The sequence below is a fragment of the Cnephaeus nilssonii genome, assembly GCF_951640355.1.
Source record: "Cnephaeus nilssonii genome assembly, chromosome: 12".
In the NCBI taxonomy this organism is placed as follows: domain Eukaryota; kingdom Metazoa; phylum Chordata; class Mammalia; order Chiroptera; family Vespertilionidae; genus Cnephaeus; species Cnephaeus nilssonii.
This window is the reverse complement of record NC_137083.1, coordinates 51,850,786-51,875,890: the sequence shown is the minus strand read 5'-3', so window position 1 is coordinate 51,875,890 and position 25,105 is coordinate 51,850,786. Positions and strand designations below refer to the sequence as shown.

The 25,105-nt window shown below is 37.3% G+C and overlaps 1 protein-coding gene across 1 annotated transcript in view; it reads left to right on the top strand.

Annotated features, from left to right (window-relative positions):
• Positions 1-2,739: 2,739 nt before the first annotated feature.
• The window catches only part of MGAM2 (maltase-glucoamylase 2 (putative)), a gene marked incomplete at both ends in the record, with an annotated part of 78,794 nt that continues 56,428 nt past the window's right edge, over positions 2,740-25,105 (top strand). Inside the window, 13 exon segments of the mRNA XM_079785474.1 lie at positions 2,740-2,845; positions 10,187-10,248; positions 10,528-10,651; positions 11,208-11,281; positions 11,599-11,753; positions 12,613-12,784; positions 14,128-14,227; positions 14,945-15,057; positions 15,562-15,687; positions 18,030-18,161; positions 18,257-18,355; positions 20,473-20,586; positions 21,461-21,545. Of these exon segments, the coding sequence (XP_079641600.1) occupies positions 2,740-2,845; positions 10,187-10,248; positions 10,528-10,651; positions 11,208-11,281; positions 11,599-11,753; positions 12,613-12,784; positions 14,128-14,227; positions 14,945-15,057; positions 15,562-15,687; positions 18,030-18,161; positions 18,257-18,355; positions 20,473-20,586; positions 21,461-21,545 (1,462 nt within the window).

Below are 25,105 nucleotides of genomic sequence, written 5' to 3'. Positions count from 1 at the left end.
GCAGAAAGATCAACTCAGCTGCAGTGTGTTGAATGGATACCAGGAGCCGAATGAGTAGAAACAGGAAGCAGTCGTGAAGCAGGGGTCACAGTTCAGGTCAGAAAAGATGGCCTGGCTACAGCATTTCCAGAACAGGTGGAGAGAAAGGAACAGAGTTGACAGGTATTGGAAAATGAGTCTGACTTAGCTGGTAACTGATTGTGAGAACAGGCAAAGAGGAGGCAAAAATGTTACCCAGGTTTTTAAAGAAATTGTGATTTTTCTGTTCCTCAAGATATGAATTATTTGTGAAGCAGTCAATTTGGCAGAATTAGTAGAAGTTGGGAACAGGATATTGTTGGGAGAGATGATTTCATGTTTAAATCTGAATTTGGTTAAGTCTGTGGGACATCCAAGTGAGATATCCAATAAGCAATCGCCTATATGAATCTAAATTTCTGAGCTAGAAGCTCAGGTTGGATTGACCTTTGTTGTTATGTGAAGTCATATGAGTGGTGAAGATTGCTCAAGAGAGTGGGGATTGGATTTATGAGAGTAACACAGGGAATATCAACATTTAATGAAATACGGCATTACAAAGAAAACTGAAGAGGAACCAGAAAAGTAGGTGGAAATCACCGAGATGGAATGATATCGAGTAATCCAAAGGTGGAAAATTTGAAAGAGGAGGGTGTGGTGATATGCTAGATGATTTAGACAGTGCCCATTGTATTCCGTAGCCAATTCGCTGGTGACCTTGGTAAGAGCAGTTTCAGTGGAATGCAAGAAACAGAAGCCAAGCCAGTAACAGGAGGAAGCTAAGGCAGACAGGGTGGAATTATCTTTTTGGAAAGATAGCTATGAAAGGAGAAAGGAAGTTAGGGAAACTAGAGAACACTGAGTCATCAAGAGAGTTTAGGGTGATTTGGGATGATATATTTATGAGGGGAAAGAGTGACTTCAGAGGGAGAGTTTGGTAATGCAAGAAAGAGGAAGGGTAATTGGACCAAGATTTTTTAATGCTAATAATTTTATTTTTTTAATTTATTTTTTATTTAAGTATAGTTGGCATACAATCTTATGTTGGTTATATTAGTTTCAGATGTACAATATAGTGATTCAACATTTTTATACCTTAAATGTAATCACCCCCTAATTCTAGTAATCATCTGTCACCAGGTAAATGTATCACAATATTATTGAACATGATTTTTGAGAAATTCAAAGGCTATGAGTACTAGAGAATAGATAACAAGGATTATGCTTAGACAAGAGGAGGGAAAACTTTTCCACTGAGAGGGAAAGTATGAGAATTTACCTAGATGTAAAAAATGTTTACAGAAAAATACCGGTTGAGAAACAGGGAGTTGCAATCATTTCTGCAAAATAGTTTCTGTTTGTGATGTTGGAGATGATATTGGCTGAAGGTGCGAGTGTAGGTGACAGAGGTTGGGGCTTGAAAAGAAACATCATGTTAGAAATTTCTGCTGTGAAAAATGAGAGGCAAGATTGTCAACCAGCATGCCAGAATATTTGGGAGATTATGAACCCAGTGGCATTTACACTGGGCTAAGTGCATGACCCCAAGACAGATATTTGGATGGATAGTTTCATTGGATAGATTTAGGTAGCAGACAAGGTAGCAAGGAAGATGAGAGCAATAGATATTGAGGCCTACATCACTTGGGGAGAAAAACCAAGAAGGGCTAAGAGACTAAAAAGAAATGAAAGAGAATAGAAGCCTCAATATGGTCAAAGGATAAGGTAACAATGCAATGAGAGTAAAAGGATATGAGCTTCTGACCAGTAAATAGCGAGCAGAGGTTAAGAGTTCAAAGGGGAACTGAAGGGTGATAAATTCTAGGATATAGCCAATGTTTGGGGTGATGGGAATAGAGTGGTGATGTGAGCCACTGAAGTTAAAGATGGCGTGAAATTGTGAGGCATATGTTTCATTTGATATAATTAGCATACAAGAATGAGAATACCTCTTGAATCTGAGCACATTTTGTAGATAAAGACACATATATCCAAATAGCTAAAATATCCATCTGTTAGTACAAAAACCAGGCCAAGAATTGAAGTCCTTTGATTTCCCTCCAATACAACAAATATTTAAAAACTTGAGCCTATGCATGGTCTTCAGAGCTTCTGTGAACCACCAAATTTATATGGGTTTATATGTTGCGAACATGCAAGCATTATGTTAGTGATCAAGATTAGGCGGGTTTTTGTTACCAGATTGTAAAAAGGATTAGTGGCCTCTAAACAGTTCAACACCTCAACATCATGGCATGGGAATTATTAAAAGAAGACTTGGATTCAGCTTTTGCTACTGTTTCTGTCCCTGACTGTACTCTCCTCTCTACTGCCCAGGGTGGTTGTGGAGATCAAAGTGGCATCTGAAAGGGCTTTTCTGAGCCATATCAACCCCTCATCTATCTTTCTCCTGGACTTCATTCCTCTTCTTCCTCTTTCCCTCTCATTCTTCATGTCTAATGTATTTTTTCCTTGGGCAATACCCAATTCCTCTTCAGACAAAAAGGGCAAGAGCCATAGTAGTGTTAGATGCATAGATTAGATTTAGATGGAGACACTGTGATGAGTGGAAAAATATATTCTCTAGATTATGTAAAGAGAAATGCCAATAATCTAGTCATTTTATAAAGGAATTCCCATTCTAATCATAATGCCTAGCTATTCTTTTGGATTGATGTGACTTTATGGTTTGCTTTAATCCCATTATCTGTGTCCATCTAGATGGCGAGGAAGCTCAGTGTGTTGGAAGTCTTTCTGTTCATCTGCTTCCTAATTGTATTGGCCGTAGATATCTTCTTGGTGTTTCTGGTGTGTGAGAATCCTCCAGGTAAGCGAGATACTCATGCTGCTGAGTTGGAAGGAAGTCCCTTCAGGATGCCAAAAAAAATCATCTTATTCCTTCACTCCTTGGCATGCCACCACACTGCTTTATATATAACTCACATCCATAGCTAATTTAAGTCACTCTCCAAAAGCTGTGTTCTTTTTCTGCAACTAAATCTTGATTGCTCATGATATTCAGGGTCTCACAAGTATCATTTGAAACAAATTTAACAAGATGCACAACGAGGCCCATCAAATGCTTGTTTTTCAACCTAGAGTCACGAGGTAATAGAACCTTCAAGGAGAAAGAACAGTTGAGGTACCCATGCCCAAACCCATTACATGATTACGGCAAAGGACATTAGGTTACAGGGAAGGGGAGGGCTGATACACTTGGCTTACATATATCAATTACAATTAGCCTCCAGCCCATATTCTGACTGGAATAGCTATGGTTTCTTCATAGATGTCTTTGAAACTGTTTTCTCTCACACACAGAAGCATCCAATCTCTTCACCACTCTCCACAGTAAATTGACACTTTCTAGAAACAATTATGACTTTGAAAGATGATTTGAAAACCATTGATTAAAAACTGTCTTTGACCTATTACTGCTTTTACCCTATAAATGTTTTTGGGGTCACAAGTCCTGTGAGATTACTGTCCAGTGTATATGAATAAGTAGTTTTCTTTTATTTAACATAAAATTAGATCTTTGAACCTGCATTTATTCTAAACCACATTCTAATTCATGCAGAATGCTTCAAATTTTAAATGTTTTATATAGTGGACTTGCCCTGATGTGTTTTTCCAAGAAGTTTCCATGAGTTGAAAAGGAGTTTTCATTTCATTTTTTTATTGTGGTAAGAACACTTAAAGTGAAATTTACCCTCTTAACAGGTTTTTCAGTGTATAATACAGCATTGTTATCTATAGGCACAATTTTGTACTTTTCTATCTGTAGAATTTATTCATCTTGCATAACTGAAATTTTATACATTATTTAGCAACACTCTATTGTCCCCTCCCACCAGCCTATGGCAACTATCATTCTGTTCTTTGCTTTAGTGACTTTTGACTGTTTTTGATACATCACATAGGTAGAGTCAGTCATACACTATTGGTCCTCTGTGCCTGGCTTATTTCACTTAGCATAACATTTTCAAGCTTCATCTAAATTGTTGCAAATGACCAGATTCTTTTTATTTTTTAAGGCTGGATAGTATTCCATTTCATGTAATATAATATTCCATGTATATAGCATACTTTCTTTACCCATTCATCCATCAATGGACATTTGGGTTGGGTTTACATCTTGGCTATTGTGAATAGTGCTGTAATGACATGGGGATGCTAATATGTATTTGAAATTCTGATTTCAATTCTTTTGGATAAATACCAAAAAGTAGGCTTGCTGGATTGTATGGTAGTTCTATTTTTAATTTTTTGAGGAACCTCTATAGTGTTTTCCATAGTGGCTGCACCAATTTGCAGCATTCCCACTAATAGTATTCATGGGTTCCAATTTCTCCACATCCTCACCCATTCTTGTTTTCTTTGTAATAGCCATCCTTACAGCTGAGCTGTTCTCTCACTGTGACTTTGATTTGAATTCCCCTGATGATTAGTGACATTAAGTGTCTTTTCATATACCTGTTGGACATTTGCATGTCTTCTTTGATAAAATGTCAATTCAAGTCTTTAACCCATTTTTAAATCAGGTTATTAATTTGTGTTTGTTTATTTGTTTTGTTTTTGCTATTGAGTTGTAGGAGTTCCTTATATATTTTAGAAATTGCCCCTTTTTGGATACATGGTTTGCAAATATTTTCTCCCATTCCTTAGGCTGCCTTTTCACTCTGTTAATTGGGTTTTTGTTGTTGTTGCTGTTTTGTACGCAGAATCTTTTAGTTTGTTTTAGTGTCCTTGTCAGGTTGTCAGGAATTGGATGGTAGTGATTCGTTGCACAATTTTATAAAATACCAAAAACAAGATTGAGTTGTAAACTTTAAAAAGGTGAATTTTATGGTCTGTGAATTGCATCTTAATAAAAACCAACCAAACAGAAAGCAAATGATCCTGATGAACTTGTGCTAAAGAACCAAGATTTTCTCTTTGAGTAGTTTCTATGAGAATATAAAAATACTTGTCAATACTATACCTTTTCCAGATGAGGATGGGGCAGAAACATAATTTATATGTGTGGAGGATAAATGAATAGAAATAAATTTAGAATAAACATAAAATATATATTCTTTTGGTATTTTTAAATTTAAAAATCTGTATAAGTCCATTCTTTTAATATATTTTAAAAGCAAATGTGTTTAACACTTGGAAAATGTATACAAATGTAGATTGCAGCTACTAGTGTTCACTGACTGGAGAATTGGCTGAAAGTCTGACATTGACTGCTTCATTCCCCGAACCGTGATTATGCTACATGCAGATTTTTAACTTTGTTCTTTAATTTTTATGCAGATAATTCATCACCGTGCCCTGCAATCCCTGAATCACAAAGGATAGACTGTACACCTGGCGAGATGGTGTCAGAGGTCAGAGGAATGGGCGACCTTCCATTGACTTGCTGGGTTTTAGTTAAAAGAAATGAGTGTGTGAAGCGGGGAGAGGGTGGTGGTGGAATAGGTTATGGAACTCTATTTGTTTGGAGTTACTATTTCTTTTTTGTCTTATTGAAATAAACAACACTAAAGAAGTGAGGGAAATAGGATAGTGTAAAGATAAGAGGAGTAGGAAATAATAAGAGTGTTGGTCCACAGGGTTTGAAATCCAGAGTGGAGGGAGAGTTCCTAGTAGAGGGTTATTCCCAGGGCAGCCATAGAAAGGTTGTTTTAGGGGTAGGCCATGTACCCCTTGAGAACAGAACCCATCAAGCACATATGGATGACTGAGTCACTTGGTTAATTCAGGTAACTTATTATAACAAGAGTCTTCTGGAATCATATTATTGGCAAGAGATCCTGATGAACTTGTGCTAAAGAACCTAGATTTTCTCTCTGAGTAGCTTCTATAAGAATTTGAACTATTTGAACCCTGCTAGTTTTTATTAAAAACCATACAATAAAGGTTGTATACACTTATATTTTAATGCTTTACTTCATATTTTATATTCTATACCCATAATATCCTATCAGGATGTTAATAAGTACTACATTAAATTTTAAGTTAAAATTAGGCAATATTGACATTTCAACAGTTTTGAATCATCCCATTTTAAAAACATAAAAGTATTTCAATTTTAATTCTTGTTTTTCTTAATATGTATTATATTACATATGCATTATGAAGGTTTTTTCCTAGATTTTTCATATGCATAGTTTCTATTGTAAATACAATCCATTATATTTTCTAAGTGGTGCTAATCTGTGTTATTGTAATGACATTGAAAATGGAAAAAAGAGTGCCCAGTGGTTGAGCATAGACCTATGAACCAGGAGGTCACGGTTCGATTCCTGGTCAGGGCACATGCCTGGGGTTGCAGGCTCGATCCCCATTAGGGGGCACACAGGAGGCAGCCAATTAATAATTCTCTCTCATCATTGGTGTTTCTATCTCTCCCTCTCACTTTGTCTCTGAAATTGAAAATATATATATATATATATATTAAAAAGAATGGAAAAAGAAGAAAATATACAGAGTAGGGTGCAAAAGTAGATTTATAGTTGTTCTTATGGAAAATAGCAATAATTAGTAAATAATAATACAAATAAGCTCTGTTTCCTGTATCCACAACTGTAAATCTACCTTTGCTCCACCCTGTATATCTCTTAAACATCTGACCTTTGGTTTCTGTGGTACTGGTAATGGCTTAAAACTGAAATAAGGATGTTAAGGCAGACTGCATGCACAAAAAATTGTGTTTACCAAAATGTAGTAGATTTCTTGTCTTATTGATTTTTATAGAGGTCTGTGGACTTTGGAACAATTTATGGCAATGAAACTAACCTTCCGGACTTTATAGACCTCAGTTTCAGAGGCAGCAGAAGTACTTAATGTCTGCCTTAGACTCAGGAAAATCAGTTATCCAGTGGTTATCCAGAACCCCCAAACTCTTTTTCTACTGACCCCCCTCCAGACTTTTGTTATCTGAAGAGGATGGAGCAGGAACATAATTTACATGTATGGAGAATAAATTAATACATTAAAGACAATTTTATAGTTATAATGTAATTGCTTTGTTTATAATAAGCATGGTGAACATAGATGTAAGATATATTCTTGTGGTCTTTGGAGCAATTATATCAGATGTCAGCATCTAAAATACTTGTCAGTACTATACCTTTTCCAAATGAGTAGTGTTATGACATATTCTTTTGGTATTTTTAAATAAAAAAATCTATAAATACATTCTTTTAATAAGAAATATTCAGATATTATAGTGATGTACAGAATAAAATGGGGAAGTCCTACTCATTCATTAAGCTTCCTCTCTACCTCCAAATGCCCTCCCTAGAATCAATCAATAGCTTGGTGTGTATTTTTCTCTTGGTCTTTCTGTGCTTTTGCATATATTTATATATTTTGCACATATATTTATGTATTTTTTGTTTTAACACAGATTTAATTATACTGTGTATATTATATAATTTGCTTTTTTAATTTAGGTCATTTAAATTTATTGCATTATTCTATTTTAAAAATGGTTTGCATTTGTTGAGATTGTCATATGATTTTTTATTTTCTTTTGTCAGTGTTGCTTAATTAATTTTGAACCATTCCAGCTTTCTCTTGATAACCCTTACATGGCCAGTATGCATTAACTTTTTAATGCACTAATAAATTAAAATATAACATCTAATTAAAACTTTTATTTTAATTAGATGTTATACATCATGTTTTTAAGTGAAATAAGCTCACTATATATTTTTGGTTAATTGTTTATTTGGACTTTCCTTGCCTAGTTTGTTGTCAGAATTATTCTAGTTTAGTAAAATGAGTCAGGAAAGTTTCCACCTTTTCCTATGTTCTAAAAATATATTGATATAGAATATGAGAATAGTCTATTCCCCAAATTATCTGGGCAAGATGTCATTTTTTTTTGGCAGGGGGGAAATCTTTGACTATTTACAGTTTCCCATGGCTACTGGTCCTTTTAAGGTTTTCTATTTATTCCCACCTAATTTTCATTATTTAATATTATACTATTTAAAGATTCAAATTACAGTTTCACATTTATTGGCATATATATATATATATATATATATATATATATATATATACACACACACACACAAATAGTTGTCTCATAATTCTTTTATTTGTGTTAAAAAGCCATATGTATCTGTTGCCATTCCCATTTTTGTTTCTAATCATGTTTGTCTCCCTCTCTTTTTGTTAAAGGAGAATTTGATAAGAAATAATTGTATTTCTTTGATCTTTTCAAAGAGTCTCCTTTAGATTTATTGATCTGCTAAACTAAAAGCAAAACATATCCTGACACTATAGTAATTATCAGTGTGGAATCATAGCAGAAATTGATACATATGCCACTGGAATATAATAAAACATCTCAAAATACATATTCATATTCTCATATATGTTCAATTAAACTTAGTTTATAATAAAAGTGGCATTTCAAATCAGTAGTGGAAATAACGTCTATTTAATTAATGGTGGCATCTGTCTCATTTACTATGCTTGCTGACAGCACTGTGTCATGTGACCTTATCCTATCTAATAAAATAGTAATATGCAAATTGACCATCACTCCAACACACAAGATGGCTGCCCCATGTGGTCAAAGATGGCTGCCCCCATGTGGACACAAGATGGCCACCATAAGATGGCCAGCAGGGGAGGGCAGTTGGGAGGGACCAGGCCTACAAGGAAGGACAGTTGGGGGCAATCAAGCCTGCAGAGGAGGGCAGTTGGGGTGACCAGGCCGGCAGAGGAGGGAAGTTGGGGGCGACAGGACCAACAAGGAAGGGGAGTTGGGGGCGACCCAGGCCTGCACGGGAGAGCAGTTGGGGGGGACCAGGCCTGCAGGGGAGGGTAGTTAGGGGTGACCAGGCCTGCAGGGGAGAGCAGTTAGGGGCAAACAGGCTGGCAGGGGAGTGGTTAGGGGGTGATCAGGCTGGCAGGCAGAAGCGGTTAGGGGCAATCAGGAAGGCAGGCAGGTGAGCAGTTTGTGAGCAGGTGAGAATTGAATCCTGGATTGTGAGAGGGATGTCCGACTGCCCATTTAGGTCCGATCCTACTGGGATTGGGCCTAAACGGGCAATCAGACATCTCTTGAGGGGTCCCAGATTGGATAGGGTGCAGGCTGGGCTGAGGGACACACACCCCTGTGCACGAATTTCATGCACCAGGCCTCTAGTACTTATATAAATACCTAAACAGAGCAGGCACTCATTTCATATTTATTTATGTATTTATTTATTTTTAATATATTTTATTGATTTCAAAGAGGGAAAGAGAGAAAGAAACATCAATGATGAGAGAGAATTGAATCATCTATCGGCTGCCTCCAGCACGCCCCCTACTGGGGAATCTATCCTGAAACCAGGGCATGTGCCCAAACCAGGAATTGAACCATAACCTCCTGGTTCATAGGTTGATGCTCAACCACTGAGCCACACCAGCCTGGCTCATTTCATTTTTAATCTCTACACTGACTTGGCTTAGAGCACTTCTTTTTCTCCACTTGTGTTTTAGACTATGACTATACTTTCCCCTAGAGTTGATAACATCTATTTTCTATATTTCAGGAATTTCATAACATCTGGTCTGTCATATTGTATATTTTGCTGTTTTATAGTGAATTTGTATTTTTTTTCTTAATGGTATTTCTATCACTTTATGTAAGTTTAATTGGGTGAAGAGATGAGTGCCTGTGTTTAGTTCAACACTTTGAATCAGTTTGCCATCTATTTAATTTATTATAACAAAACAATTTTTAAGTAAGTTCATCTGAAAATTGTAGGACCTTTAGAAAAGACATCTCACCAAAAAAGGGTAATTTAAAAAATGTATAATCAAACCACTCTGAGAAGCCACATGTGATATTTTTAATGTCACCCTCTGTCCTAGTTCTATCTTAAGTCTCTCTATTTTCCTTTGCTTTACTTTTCTTACCTTTTAGAAAACATGTCTTCATGACGTATTGTTAGCCATGTCCATGACTCTTCCTCCTGAGAAAGCCCAATCCACTTGGTCCGCATCCAGATCACCTCTGTGTGGACGTCATGTGCCTCCAGCCTCATTTCTCTGACTCGGTGTTCTCAGCCCAATGAACTGGTGGCTTCTCTGGGTCTGTCATGCATGGCTGTTTTGTTGGCTTGGAATACTGCTCTATTTTTCACCCATCTAACCCCTGCTGGTGCATTAGGACTGAGCTTACCTTCTACTTACCCGGAAACCCTCTCTACTCCACTGGAGCCTTTTATCTGGGTAAGAGGCCTGGTGTGATTCCCTTAGCCCCTGTGAAGAACTGTGTATTCCCAGACAAACGCTGTGTCTTATCTATCTCTACTCTTAGTTCCTTGTCTGGTAGGAAGTAAGTGCATATTGGATGGCTGGATAAGTGCATACATAAAAGAATAAATAAAGAACTGAAAGTAATTATGAGAGATCTTAAATTCTTCTTGGGAAAAATGGTTATAAATAAACAGACATATAATACTTTCCTTCCTTCATTTCATATAATGCTAACTCTGTGCATTGTTACAGGAAATCTGCACCAGGAAATATAAGTGCTGCTGGAAGCCTGTGCCAGACACTAATGTCCCCAGGTGCTTCTTCCCTGGGAACTGGGGCTATGAAGTCAAAGGCGACCTTAAAAATGAAAGCACAAGTGAGCACTGTGTTCCCCAGCAACTCTTTTTTATAGTTGTATAATTCAATACTATTGTTATTTATATACAAAGCACTTCTTTTTATTTATTTTATTTTTTATTGAATTTATTGGGGTGACATCGATTAATAAAATAATATAGGTTTCAGGTGTACAATTCTATAATACATCATCTGTATATTGTATTGTATGTTCACCATCCCAAGTCAAGTCTCCTTCTGTCACCATTTACCTCTCCTCTTTACCCTTTTCTGTCTCTTCCCACCCCCTTTCCCTCTTATATTCACCATACTGTTATCTATGCCAATGAGGTGTGTTGTGTTGGGTTTTTTTGTGTGTTTTTTTTTTGTCTTTGCTTAATCCCTTCACCTTTTCTACCCAGCCCCCAACCCCCTTCCCTTCTGACTGCTACAACTCTTTATGGCCAGATTGGTTAACTGCAAAATAAAGGCTAAACCTCTCTCCCTCTCTCTCTGTGTGTGTCTCTCTCTCCTTCCTCTTTCTGTCCCCCCAACTGCAGGCTTAACTGCCACGTTGGAAACGTTTCAAACCCCAGATTGGTTTGAAAATCATGTCAAGAATGCCCTCTTCACAGCTGAGTATCAGACACCCAGGCGTCTTCATTTTAAGGTCAGTTTGGTAGTTATCATTGAATATAACTCCGAAGAACGCAGGGCTCAGCTTATTGTCCTTTATGCACTGCATAGAAGTGTGGAAGCAGATGTACCTCTGTTTCTCTCTGCAGGCATCTCCAGATCTGATGGGCAGGCTCATTTTTATTTGATGGGGGGCAAATAATTGGGGGCTTTCTTCTCACAAATCAGGAAGCACAGGGTTAAGAATGGGAAGCTATTCTCATTGGGGGCTGTGTGGGAGTGAGAATGTTTTGTAGCTCTAAAGGGAAGTTTTGTGTTCTGGAGCTGTTCCTTCTGTTTTTCTCCTGACAGATCACTGATGTCTATAACAGACGCTATGAAGTCTCCCATGAGCATGTTAAGCTGTTTAATAGGACTGCTGGTTCCACCAACCCGAGCTATCACGTCGAGATCATAAAGAAACCCTTTGGCATCAAAATAACGAGGACGAGCAACAAAAAAGTCTTGTGAGCTTTTCAACACTCTTTGCATATCTTTGAATATACAGTTCCAAAGTAATTCATTCTGACTTCCTGAGGGCAGATGATCAGCTCAGTATATTTGGGAAAATGTTTGAATCTCAGAAAAAGTCAAAGCTTTCAGTAAAAATCATTAATGCTGTGAATATGTAATGATGACAGACCAAAAAACAAAAACTAAAATGTGATGTGCTGGTTTGCTGAGTCATATAAATACTCTTGTGGTTCATAGATATGATGAAATAGGGAATTTTATTATTTTGGATTACCACTCACACTGGAACTCACCTTCACTGTTTAGCATTCCAAATTATGATTTCCTGAGAAAATTACCATCCAGCCCCTAATGAGAGCCTAAACTTAAGTCATAAATTGTACTGGAGGACATACAAGAATTAACTTCAGGAAAAGCTGGATTCAAATCCCAGTACTAGTTGGTCACCAGTCGGCTATGTGATATGAGGCCCAGTACCTCACCTCCTCAGTCTGTTTCCTTGTCCATAGAAAGGGAGTCAAAACGTCTGCTGTTGCTACATGTACTGAGGCCATGTCTATAAAGCAGCCAGTGTAGCACATACATGAAGTAGATGCACAGAAAATGTAAGGTCACGTCTGCTCATCCCACAATCATCCCACTTGAGTTTTTGGTATCAAATCTCCAATGCTGTGCTCCTCTGGAATTAAAGAATCAGAGACACCCTAGAAAGGCCTTCTCCAAAAGCATGAAAGTGGATGGTAAGACCGGAAACAACTGTACTCGAAGTGTACAGAGCAGGGAGCAGACCATTTCCTGGCAGAGAGAGCTGCTTGCTAGTTTGGTGACTCTCGCTCTTCCTCCATGGCCCAGGTTGGACACGAGCATCGGGCCCCTCCTGTTTGCTGAGCAGTACCTGCAGCTGTCCTTCCTGCTGCCCAGCGCCAACGTGTATGGGCTGGGAGAACATGTGCACCAGCGGTACCGCCACGACATGGGCTGGAAGACCTGGCCCATCTTTACCCGGGATGCCACCCCCACCAAGGTGAGAGGCCCTTTCTCCTGATTTCTCACAGTGAGGGATGCCTTCTCTCCTTTTCAGAAAGGAACTTACAGAGTGAGGAAAACTGTAAAGTAACCTACAGAGTTTGCCTATTTACTATGTTGCCCAATTTATGTTGGAGAGTATGCACTTGTTCTCTAAGTTTATAAACTCACAGTACTAACATATCAATTTTTTTCAAAAACAGTTCACTTTAAAAAATATATAATTTAATGACTATGCTTACCTCCCTTCCTTCTTTTCTTTCTCCCTTCCTTCCTTTCCTCCACCTCTCCTTCTTTCTTCTTAACATTTTAAGTTTAATTTGTATTCTAACCAAGGTTGATGCCATAACTCTTTCTGGCTATAACTTTAAATCTGGCCTAATTTTGCATAGGTGTGCTAGTCTTCTCTACTTTACATATCATGCTGATTCTGTTCTCCTCTCCTGGAATTTACTGTAATCGGTACAATTGCCCTATATGCCAAGGACTAATTTCGCAACATCATACAAGGAGTTCCTGTAAAGCTTTCCATATGTTACAGTCTCATATAATCTATTCTTACATCCATTACAATTATTCACATTGTCTCTTTTTATATCCGTGCTCTCATCAGAGCCCTGTGACAGATTTAATATGTTTTCATTTTTTAAAAATTTTAAACTTATTATAACCTAAGTATTATATGTTAATTGTAGAGAGATCAGAAAATGCAGTTACGCATAAAGAAGACATTAAACATTTCTCACAATACTATCATCTTCTGCTAACATTTTATTATGTCATTGCAAATATTTTCTAATTTTTAATAAATAAATTGGTTGAGGTATAATTATAGACCATAAATTCACTTGGTTTAAGTGTACAATGCAATGGTTTTAGTACATTTACTGAGTTGTGCTGTCATTAACATAATCCAGTTTTAGAACATTTTCATCACTCCAAAACCTTTTACACTTAATTCCTATTTTCATCCCAGTGCTGACTCCTGTCTCAGACCATCAGGAATCTTTCTGTCTCAAAGACTTGACTTCTTTGTACATTTTATAAGGGAATCGTGGCCTATTGTCTTTGTGTCTGTTTCTTTTACTTCGAATAACATTTATGAGACTTACTCATGTTGTAATATGCGTTAGCACTTCACTTCTTATTGCATAGAGTATCCCATTGTGTAGATATATCATATACACATGTTGATGTTACCATTTTAATACCTTTTGGGTACAATACTAACTACAACATGTGTTGACCAAGTACATGTTGCGCATGGCTTTTGATTATATTTTGGGGTGAATAAAAACATTTTACATATGTACTATTATTTCTTTTCATTTTTGTTGACAGGGCATGATTAACTTGTATGGAGCTCACACGTTCTTCTTGTGCCTTGAAGACACCAGTGGCTTCTCTTTTGGGGTCTTTCTGCTGAACAGTAATGCTATGGGTAGGAAGCATCATTTTACCTTGGCAGGGATATTTTTGGGGATGCTGCTTTTATAAAAATGACATGCATGGTGAGGTCACGGTTTAACAGGAGGCATATTGGACCTACTATGCTTCATCAGAAACTGGAAACAGAAGTAGTTGAACCTGTCTAAAAATCCAGTTGATGCTGAAAGCTATTTTTATTGAAAACTGCCTCAGAGGTCTCTTTTTGTGTAATGTTTCCCATAATATTTTGTAGATAATAGGATTCACTGATAGACCCATTCCAAAGACACCTTAGGTTTCTACATGTAAACATACTGTCCGTCTGTAGCTGTTTCTCGTAGCCCACCCTTCCCCACTCCAAAATCTTCCTCCTGTAGCTTCTGGACGAGGGTTTATTTTTATTTTTAATTGTATGTAAAATGATCTAATAAGATTTTAAACATTTTTCTTTTCTATGAAATCACTAGCAAATCCCAGACATTTGTATTTTTATATGGTCAGATTAAAATAGAATTTGTTTTTCATTCTCCTAAAAAGTCAATTAATTCCTCATGGGTGTTGTACTCATTTAATATGTGATAAGCTTCAGTAATCATATAAAGGAACAGGTGTGATTTTCATCTCTTTCAAAATGAGACAGACTGTTTTGGGTAGCTCACATATTTAAATTCTGTAGAAGAATATATTTTCAACCACGAAATTGTAATGGCTCTTATTTTAATACTTGCAGAGGTCACCCTTCAGCCGGCTCCTGCAGTCACTTACCGCACCATCGGGGGCATTTTTGACTTTTATGTGTTCCTGGGAGACACTCCAGAACAAGTGGTTCAGGAATACCTGGAGGTATGGCTTTGTAGTTAGATAGTCATTCTTTACGGCTGCTATCTCATACACTCATTGTAAATTAGCCTGGGAAAAAAGAAAACTTATAGGTAAACTATGGATCATATATGTTGGGATTGTGAGTCTTCCATTCATCATATGTTTATTCTGATGCAAATTTATTGAGTGCCTTCTGTGTGCTAAGAGGCACCGTGCAAGGCTTGAGAAATATAAAAATAAGTAATCTAATGAGGTTTTAAACAGATGCTGTGCTGTTTTCAAGGAACTCATGGTCCAACCATGCATGATCAGTCATTCTGAAGACCTGAGGCTACAAATCAGTAAAGTTCATTCATTCAGTAAATAAAAATTTATTGAAAAGAAGTTATGTACAAGAAATTGGCTCTGATATTTTAGATCTGAGAACTTAACAGATAATGAAATGGAGACAAAATTATCTATATTGGACATGTTGCCACAAACAGTGTTTATTCTAAATGCTTGGACACTTCTTTATTTTTCTAGCTCATTGGACGGCCATTCCTGCCTTCCTACTGGAATCTTGGTTTCCAGCTTAGTCGCAGGAATTATAATAACATCGAGGGATTGAAAGAAGTTGTAAACCGAACTCGTAAAGCTAGGATCCCATATGTAAGTTGGAACTTATCTTATCATGAACAAGACACCATTTCCTATCTTTTATTTTTTGTACCTAATTCAATTTACTAGGAAAAATACAGTTAGATAAATTGGTACATGGATGGATAGATGATATATATACAGATGATGATAAATGATGATTGGTAGATAAATAGATAGATAGATAGATAGATAGACAGACACACCTACTGTCATAAATTTGCAAACTAAATTACCTATGTCATCATGGGAAGAGCATAGCTATGAAGTCAGAAGGACATGATTTTGAATTTTAGCTTTTCCTCTTTCTAGCTCTATGCAATGTGGGGCTAGTTAATTACCACCTCTGTGTTTTAGTTACCTTCTTTATAAAATGAAAATCTAAGACTTACTCTGGTGGGCTGTTTGTGAAGAATGCCTAAAACTGTGCATGTAAAGCATGTAACACAAAGGATGAACTCCATCAAAGTTCGTTGCTATTTCATAAGAGAAAGCAACACCTGGGTGACATGGTTAACACGTGCTGATTATTATAATGGTGACTCACAGTGAGTTTCTCATAGTGACCTTGTATATTCTTTCTAGATCTAACATACTTATTTTGAAAGCTCTGTGGTTGTAAAGTATTTATGATGACCAATGTCCACTAGTAAATAAAAAGATCATTATTTAGTGTATAATATTTGAAAATTTTCTCCCTGGAGATGTATAACATGTGGTTAATGAAGTTATCAAAACAATTTATTTTGGGCTTAATCTTTGGAACTGTGATACAAACATATATTTGGTTATTACTGGAAGGAAGATATGGGTGGAAGTAACTTTGGCCTGATCTCAGAAGCTTTCAGTCTCCTCTCAGAGTAGCAATAAGGGCAGGCAATGAGATGAATTTTTCTTGTGAGAAAACCTGCTCGTTGTGGTGTGGTTTTGTTGTTAAGGGGAAATGGTTATGTATTTAATTTTACTTCTCCCATATCTGCTATCTGCAAACACCCAATTCCAGGAGGAATCAGGCCAAATCTTGCCACATCATTATTTTACAAAGTGCTTTCACATTCTTGGTTGACCCTCACTTATTGGTATTTTGCAAATGAGGAAATGCAGACATTGCAATGTCAATCACTTTCCTGAGGTCACTCCAGCTAGCACAACGACAGGCCCAGGATTCAAAAGTGGTTCTTTTGGCTCCATGTGGTATTGGTTTCAATCGCCCCTCAGGCCTCTGAAGGGAAGAGCCTTTTGAGGTCTTGCTGGTTCAGAAACAAATGAGCTTTCTTCCATGGATCAGATCTTTCCCATCAGGTAACTCTGGAGGACACCTGGGTCTTAAATGACTGCCCAGTGTTAGAACAGATGGTGCTGCATTGCTACAGGCCACAAGCCACATTTTCCTTCCGGTTTGTAAGTTAAAGCCTCTGACACATGACCCCGACCAACCGCAGGATGAACAATTGCTTAGAAGACCTTCAGATGTCTTTGAAGTATGTGGCAATTGGAACAAAAAAGCATGTGGAGTCAAAGGGTCTATCACCAAAGCCCCGCCTACTCCTGCATTTGACCTTGGAAAATGTCACTTTGCCCCTATACATTTCAATTTCCCACTAAATATAACATCTGCTCCTCACAGGTTGGTATGCAAACACAAAAATAATGTGTGTATGAGAGTTTGGTTAATTAAAGCTCTGTCCCTTTGTCATTTATCTTTGTTAATTATTACCCTAGATGTTTTATAAGACAAGCAGGCTATTTTTCTCCTCTTGTGATATGTTCTAACTTAATGTCTAGGGTCCAAGTTAGTACATGGTAATAACAATACTCATGGGTTCATTCAAACAAATATTTAAAGAGCACCTGTTTTATTTCAAGCATCTAAGCTCTCAAATTACAGGGATGAACAAGACACAGTCCTTACCTTCAAGTTCCTCCCAATACGTTATGACAGGCATCTATCAAGGCAAAGAGATAAAACTATAACCTAATAGTGTCTGAATCTTTCAAAAAGGGTTTATTTACTCCTAGGAAGTAGCCAAGTCCTGGAAGTTCCAGGATCATTAAGAAATATGGCTTGCCCTAGCTAGTATTGCTCAGTGGATAGAGCATTGGCCTGCGAACTGAAGGGTCCCAGGTTTGATTCTAGTCAAGGGCACATGCCCTGGTTGAGGGCTTCATCCCCCATAGGGGGCATGCAGGAGGCAGCCAATAAATGATTCTCTCTCATCATTGGTGTTTCTATCTCTCTCTCCCTCTCCCCTCCTCTCTGAAATCAATACAAATATATTTAAAAAAGAAAAAGAAAAATGGCTTCAGTTTTAATGATATTGCCTCAGTTCTAATTGGCCAGCACTGTCTTCCAGGATGTCCAGTATTCGGACATAGACTACATGGATGGAAAAAAGGACTTCACTATTGATGAAAAGGCTTTCCCTGGTCTCTCAGATTTTGCCAAGAACTTACACGAACATGGACAGAAATATGTAATTATTATGGTATGTTCAAACACTTATTCCATGGCCTAGTATTCCCTTTAAAAATGCAAAAGACATTTATAAAAACAATATTTGTTATCATATTTATTTACTAGAATCCTGGCATCTTAAATAATTCTGACTACCAGCCCTATAAGAATGGAAGAAAAAAGAGAGTATGGATCTTGGGGGATAAAGGCTTTGTCATTGGACAGGTAATTTCTAAAAAAAAAATCAGAGTATATTACAGTCATTTGGGGGAAGTTTGTGCTTTTGGTATGACAATGAGTAGAAGGCAATTTATAGTATTATTACTGTTTTCTTGGCTTTAGAGGTTTCTGTTATTATTTTTAAAACAGTAAATATCATAGTAGAATGATTAAAATTCTTAAGAATTTGTTTTTAGTTGAAATATATTTGACATATAACATTGTATAAATTTAAGGTGTATAGCATATTGATCTGATAATTTGATTATTCAATATGATTGCCATTGTAGTGATGGCACCTCTATCACATTACATATTTTATTTTTTTGTGGGGTGGAATAATTAAGATTTAGTCTCTAGAAAGCTAGCCCTGACCCTCGAATAATACAGATAGTTGAAAAACAATATATTATTAGAAGAAAGTTAATTTATTCTTTAAGTTCTTCTGCCTTACAATTTCTATTTCTTTCCCCAGACAATAAATTCAACTATGGTATTGGAGCAAGATGCTCATAGGCTAATGTGAAACCTACTTCTGCTAATATATTTTTAATTTACATGAGAATTATAGATAGCCCCAGCCTTATCCTAAGGTTACAATTTCAGGCATTTAAATAAGCTGCTTAGGAACCTATTTTCAGGTCAGCTGAGCTTTTGAGAGTATTTTAAATCTAATCCTGTAGTCAACCTTCTTTTCCAATTATGTGTGGGTCAGCCCTAGATGATTGGATGATGGGAGATTTACTAAAACTGGTACTTCATCTAAAAGTTCACGTGGCCTCATTTCTTGTTGCTCCCGGGCAATTAACTTTGCAAAACTTGTCTTTTTAGGGTTATCAATGAACCCTTACCTAACTTCTCACTTAATTCCCATCATTGACTTTGTCTATGATAGTTCTTACTATTTCCTTTCTTTTTCATTGATTCTAACTTTTCATGAAACAGTAGTTTCCTTCCTTCTCCAAACCAATTCTTTACTTTTACTGTTTTGTTTGATGTGAATTTCTAAAATATCACAAAGACTGATATTCATATATAAGCACAAAACCAGAGGCCATGGTCACATAAAAATTGTTTTGTTTACCAGAAAAGTAAATTATCCAGACTTATGAGTCATTTCAATAGTACTCATATTTGAGTGGTATGTAATTAGAAATTTGCATATAACCACAAAAATTTAATTAGATAGTTACCTCCATTGACTAATAAATAACAGGAATCATTAGATCTAAGATGGTGGCAGATGACGTAGTGCTGGAGGTAGTGTGGGTTAATTGTAAAGGAATTTGGTTAAAATGAATGTTCCTGGGCTTGCTCTAGGGACAATGTCGCTTTAGGTGATTCCTTTGCCACACCTTTTCCCTGAGGTTCAAAGTTACTTATTATTATTACTATACGGTGCCCCATCACCTAAAACAAAGAACCAAGACACAGATAAGCTACTCATTACACTGACTGAGCATAAAGTTGTCCCTAAATGACAACCTATAAATTTGTTGGGAAAATTAGCAAGAATGTATGTACAAAACCTTGTGTCTTGTCAAATTAGAATTTTCACTAATTTGGCTATGACTATATCTTTGTGTTATTTGTGAACAGTGTTAAAAATGAATCTTTGATAGGAATAGATAAGAAGAGAAGATAGAATAAGATATATTTTACCTGAGTAAGAAGCACAAAATTCATTAAACCATTTAAACAAAATTGATCCTATGCCAAACCCAACATATTATCTATAAATGGCATTATTCAAGTCAAGTTTTAGATGATCTTCAATTAACAGCACATTAAATAAATTCATTTACTTCTAAAATATCATCTAGTTAAGCTTTACATATTTTAAACATGTCAATTGGCCTGACATAAAATTTTACTTCTTTTTTTTTTAATCAGAGAAAAGAGACATTTGCTGTCTTCTCATCTCTATAATAAGTTGTTTTTCCTTTTCTTTTTTCTCCCTTTGGTTCCTTGCATATATTTTAACATTTAGTTTTAGGAGGACAGTCACAAATTTTGATTCTAAAATGTAAGATACTTGGGCCTTCTGGTAGAAGAGATAGTAGCCAGCAATAAATGCATGTGTGAATCATCAGACAAACCACCACAACTTTTCTTGTTTTTAGGGATATCCCGGAAAGATAGTCTTTCCTGCTTTTGATAATCCAACTTGTACTCAATGGTGGACAGAAGAGCTTCAAGAATTTCATAAAACTTTGGAGTTTGATGGAGTGTGGCTTGTAAGTCATTATTCCAGGGTCAAACTTATTTCTAATTTTAAGATGAATTTTAACTCTAATCTCTAAAAAAAATAGTTTACTTGACATAGTGATATTTAAAATCTCTTTACTTAATGTTTGAGCTTATAATATATAATAAATTAGATGCCTCAAACCCCTGAATTTTAATTCTCAATCTGCTACCTACTGGTGATTTATTTTTAAGAAAATCTTTTGCTTTCTCATGGACTCAGCTTTTTCCTCCATTAACTGTCTTTTAGCTTTAAAAATACTATTTTATTAGAAACTACAGGTGCTATTATTTATAGCAATGATTTATTAAAATTTAAAGTAAATAATTAAAGAATAATTTAATGGTCCTCTTATTTTTTAGAGGATAGCAGGTGGGGAAATTTATTTGAAATTTGAAAAATTATCTTTTTGTTAGCAGGATTACACATCACCTATTTGCAAGCTCTTTTAAAGAAATGGATTTTATCTCAATTCTATCTTCTTATGCCCTGCACTGAGTAGAATAACAGAATGGGAAAATTATGAAATAGAATATTACTCTATCTTAAATTCTTTAAAACAATACCAGCAACAATAAAATCTCATAAAGCATGAATTAGCCTTTGAAATAGTATTTCTTAATTAACTAATTGAAATCAAGGTATAAAAGGTTAAATGTACATGATATAATTTAGATTTGGAAGGTACTGTAGATACAATTTAATCCAAAAGATGAAACCGAGGTCAGAAAATTTAAGATTACTTAAGATTCCAAAATCAATAAGAGACCTCAGCTATCCAGCTTCTAGTTTAGTAAACATTCTTTAACAACTAATTGTATATCAATAACTTTTTCCACTTTGTGTATTTCATGTCTCTGAAGGAAATGGAGGAAGTATCTAACTTTCTCCAAGGTTCTGATGATGGGTGTGAACGTAACATCTGGAACTCTCCTCCTTTCACTCCCCGTAAGTTTTCACCTGTTTGTAATAATGTAGGCAGGAGATGTTTAAAACAACCTGTAGCCAGGAGCAAGTTCACTTTCCAATGGTTCTTTTGTTTTGTTTTGTCTGTTTTTATTATCTTAGTAGAACACTGGGCGGGGAGGAGTCCCTCAGCCTGCACCCTCTCGCAGACCTGGACCCCTTGCTCCTTGCTATGGCTCGCTGCTCCTTAGCGCTGCTGCGGAGGTGGGCCTCTGCCGCTGTGCTCACCAGCCATGAGCCCGGCTTCTGTCTGAGCTGTGCTCCCCCTGTGGGAGTGCACTGACCACCAGGGGGCAGCTCCTGCATTGAGCGTCTGCCTTCTGGTGGTCAGTGCACATCATAGCGATTGGTCATTCTACCATTCAGTCGTTTTGCATATTAGCCTTTTATTTTATAGGATTATTATTATTTTTAAATATATTTTATTGATATTTTACAGAGAGGAAGGGAGAGGGATAGAGAGTTAGAAACATCGATCAGCTTCCTCCTGCACGCTCCCTACTGGGTATGTGCCCACAACCAAGGTACATGCCCTTGACCTGAATGGAACCTGGGACCCTTGAGTCCGCAGGCTGACGCTCTATCCACTGAGCCAAACCAGTTCCGGCAGGATTATTTTTATTATTTTATTAAAATTTTTTAATGTTGACATAATTGCAGGTGTCCCATTTTCCATGCGCTTTGCCCACCTCCACCCACCCCCACTTCCCTCTCCCTGGAGACTTTACTGTAGTGTTTAGTCTTGCATTACTCTTTTGCTGACATAATCCAAGGGCAAGCATGTGGTGAAGGTCATATCTCCCCTGGCTGTGCCTCCTCTCTCGAATTCTACATTTCCCATCCTGTTGACTTCCTCTAAACCCCTTATATATGTAACATGTGGTTCAATTTTAAAGTTTATGAGAATATCAGAATACTGAAAGTACAAACTACCTTCCATTGTAGTAAATCTGTAATTTGTGTGTGTTTGTTTAGCTTATTACCAACAGCATCAATGGTTCCTGTTAGTCCTTCCTATTTATGAGTCCAATTTCCAGTCAAAGTCAATTTTCCAGTTCCTAATTTTAAGAGTGTGTGTGTGTGTGTGTGTGTGTGTGTGTGTGTGTGTATGTGTGTTTGTGTTTGTGAAACAGTATAGTGTTGGTGGAAACAAATGAACCCTAACATCTCAGTGGAGTGCACAAGAAAAGTTTTTGCTCATATAATACTCTAGTGTGGAATGTGTGACTCTCATCCCAGCAGTGACTCAGGAATCCAATTATTTCCATCGCCTGGTTCTCCTATCTTGGAGCCCTTTGTTTCCAGCTTCCTAGGTGAAAGAGAAATAGAAGGGTAGAGGAGATTTATGGACAAGCCTGGAAGTGGGCTGTGTTCAATCCCATCACATAGTCTCTGCTAAACTTTCAAGAGAAAACGTGAAATATAATCTTATATTCCCGGGAGAAGACAGGCTTGGTGAGCATCTGGCTAGTCTCTGCCAATTTCTTCTGATTTCTCCACTTCACTGGTGCCTTTGAGCCGCAGGTTAGCTGTTTCTTTATTCCTTTAAAAACTTTTTAGGATGAATCTTGACTTCAAACCAGCTAACTTCTTGCAAAATCTGTTTCTTTCCCCCACTTATTCTTCTCTGTTCATTCTGTGTCCCCCCAATTTTTTTCACTGTGTATCAGTTTATCATGTTTCCCTTTTAATCTCTTAATCTTCTACTTAGCCAAAAATGTTTTGTTTTGTTTTGTTTTTCTACAGAACACTGAAATCTCATTATTACCTTCTGTCTGCTTCTGGCAAGCATCCTACTCCCTACCTTGCAGCATTTTGTCTACCTACATATGACAAGCTGCTCTGCCTCTGGTCTACTTTTAATCTTTTCAGGATTAGAATGTATATCTGTAATACTCTCAACAATAAAGATTTTAAAAAAGAAAGTACATGTTATCATGAAAAAGATTTAGATATATTACCTTTGCTCATAGAAAAAATCTTAGTATTTTTTCTTATCTATATACTAGTGGCCCAGTGCACAAAATTCGTGCATGGGGGGGGTGTCCTTCAGCCCAGTCTGCACCCTCTCCAATCTGAGACCCCTCGGCAATCGAACATCCCTCTCACAATCTGGGACCACTGGCTCCTAACTGCTCACCTGCCTGCCTGCCTGATCACCCCCAACTGCCCCCCTTTAGCCTGATCTCCCCCAATTGCCCCCCCGCCAGCCTGCACCCCTCAACTGCCCCCCCCCCGCCAGCCTGCTCGCCACCAACTGCCACCCCCGCTGGCCTGCTTGCCCCCAACTGTCCCCCCCTGCTGGCCTGCTCACCCCCAACTGCCCCCCTGCTGGCCTGATCACCCCTAACCACCTCTACTTTGACCCCGCCACCATGGCTTTGTCCGGAAGGACGTCCGGAAGGTCTCCCAGAAGGTCTCCAGGTCTAACTAGCATATTACCCTTTTATTAGTATAGATATAAAAGGCTAAGTATCCGTCCTTCCCTCCGATCGGTAGCTATGATGAGCACTGACCACCAGGGGTCAGACGCTCAACACAGGAGCTGCCATGACATGCACTGGCCATTTAAAAATAAATGGCACCACAGACCTGGCACTGACAAATCAACACTCAGCTTCCCCTAGGCCCAGCCACCACCCCAGAGTGACACCCACCAAATTGCAGCCAATGCTGCCAAGACCCCACAGCGCAAAATGCGGTCCACAGCCCAGCCTGGAAACAGTCGCTGTGGGTGCCAGGTAATGACATCATGTAGCAATGCCTGGCTTCCTCTCCCTAGCGACTAGCCTGCTTGGACTTTTTTTTTAAGCCCAGGAACCCAACTTGCTTTATAGCCATGTGCAAACATTTTATAGTTTAATCAAATGTTTGTGAAGCATTTCCATGTGCCTCATGTCATTTGATCCTCACAGAAGTCTTAGAGTAGGTAGGAAGGAGACTTGATAGAATCCTATTTTCTTTTCATTAGCTGGAAAACAGATTTAGAAAACTTAGAAACTTGACCTGACTGAAAAGAAGTAAGAAATGGTGGAACTTGAAAATGACTTCAGGTTTTCTCACTGCGCAGAATATAGTCAAACACTACTGCAGTTAAATATTTTACCCTTTGTTCTCCCTCCATGATCTACAATAATAATCTGATAATAATCTGCTTCATGTTGATATTTACTGCTGTGTTGCTGACAATTACCTGAAAGAGAAGTTGGGGTGCTGGTTTGGAAAAAGTTTAGCTAAATCAGAAAGCAGGTCTAAATAAGTAAGTTGATTCTCTATATATAAAAGGCTAAGTTGACTTGCACATGCACAATACATATAAAGCTCTTGCTGGCGCCAATTGCACGCATGTGTTTTGATCTGTCATGGTTGATCATGAATTTGGTTGACACTACTATTATAGAGAAAGGGCAAATAGTGATATTAAAATGTTTTTTCTAATTAATTTCCTTTCAATGTGCATGAATTGTGCACAGGGACACTAATAATTAAACTAGTTGTGAATCTCAGGCCACAAACTGAGTCATGCCAGAAATATAATTGCC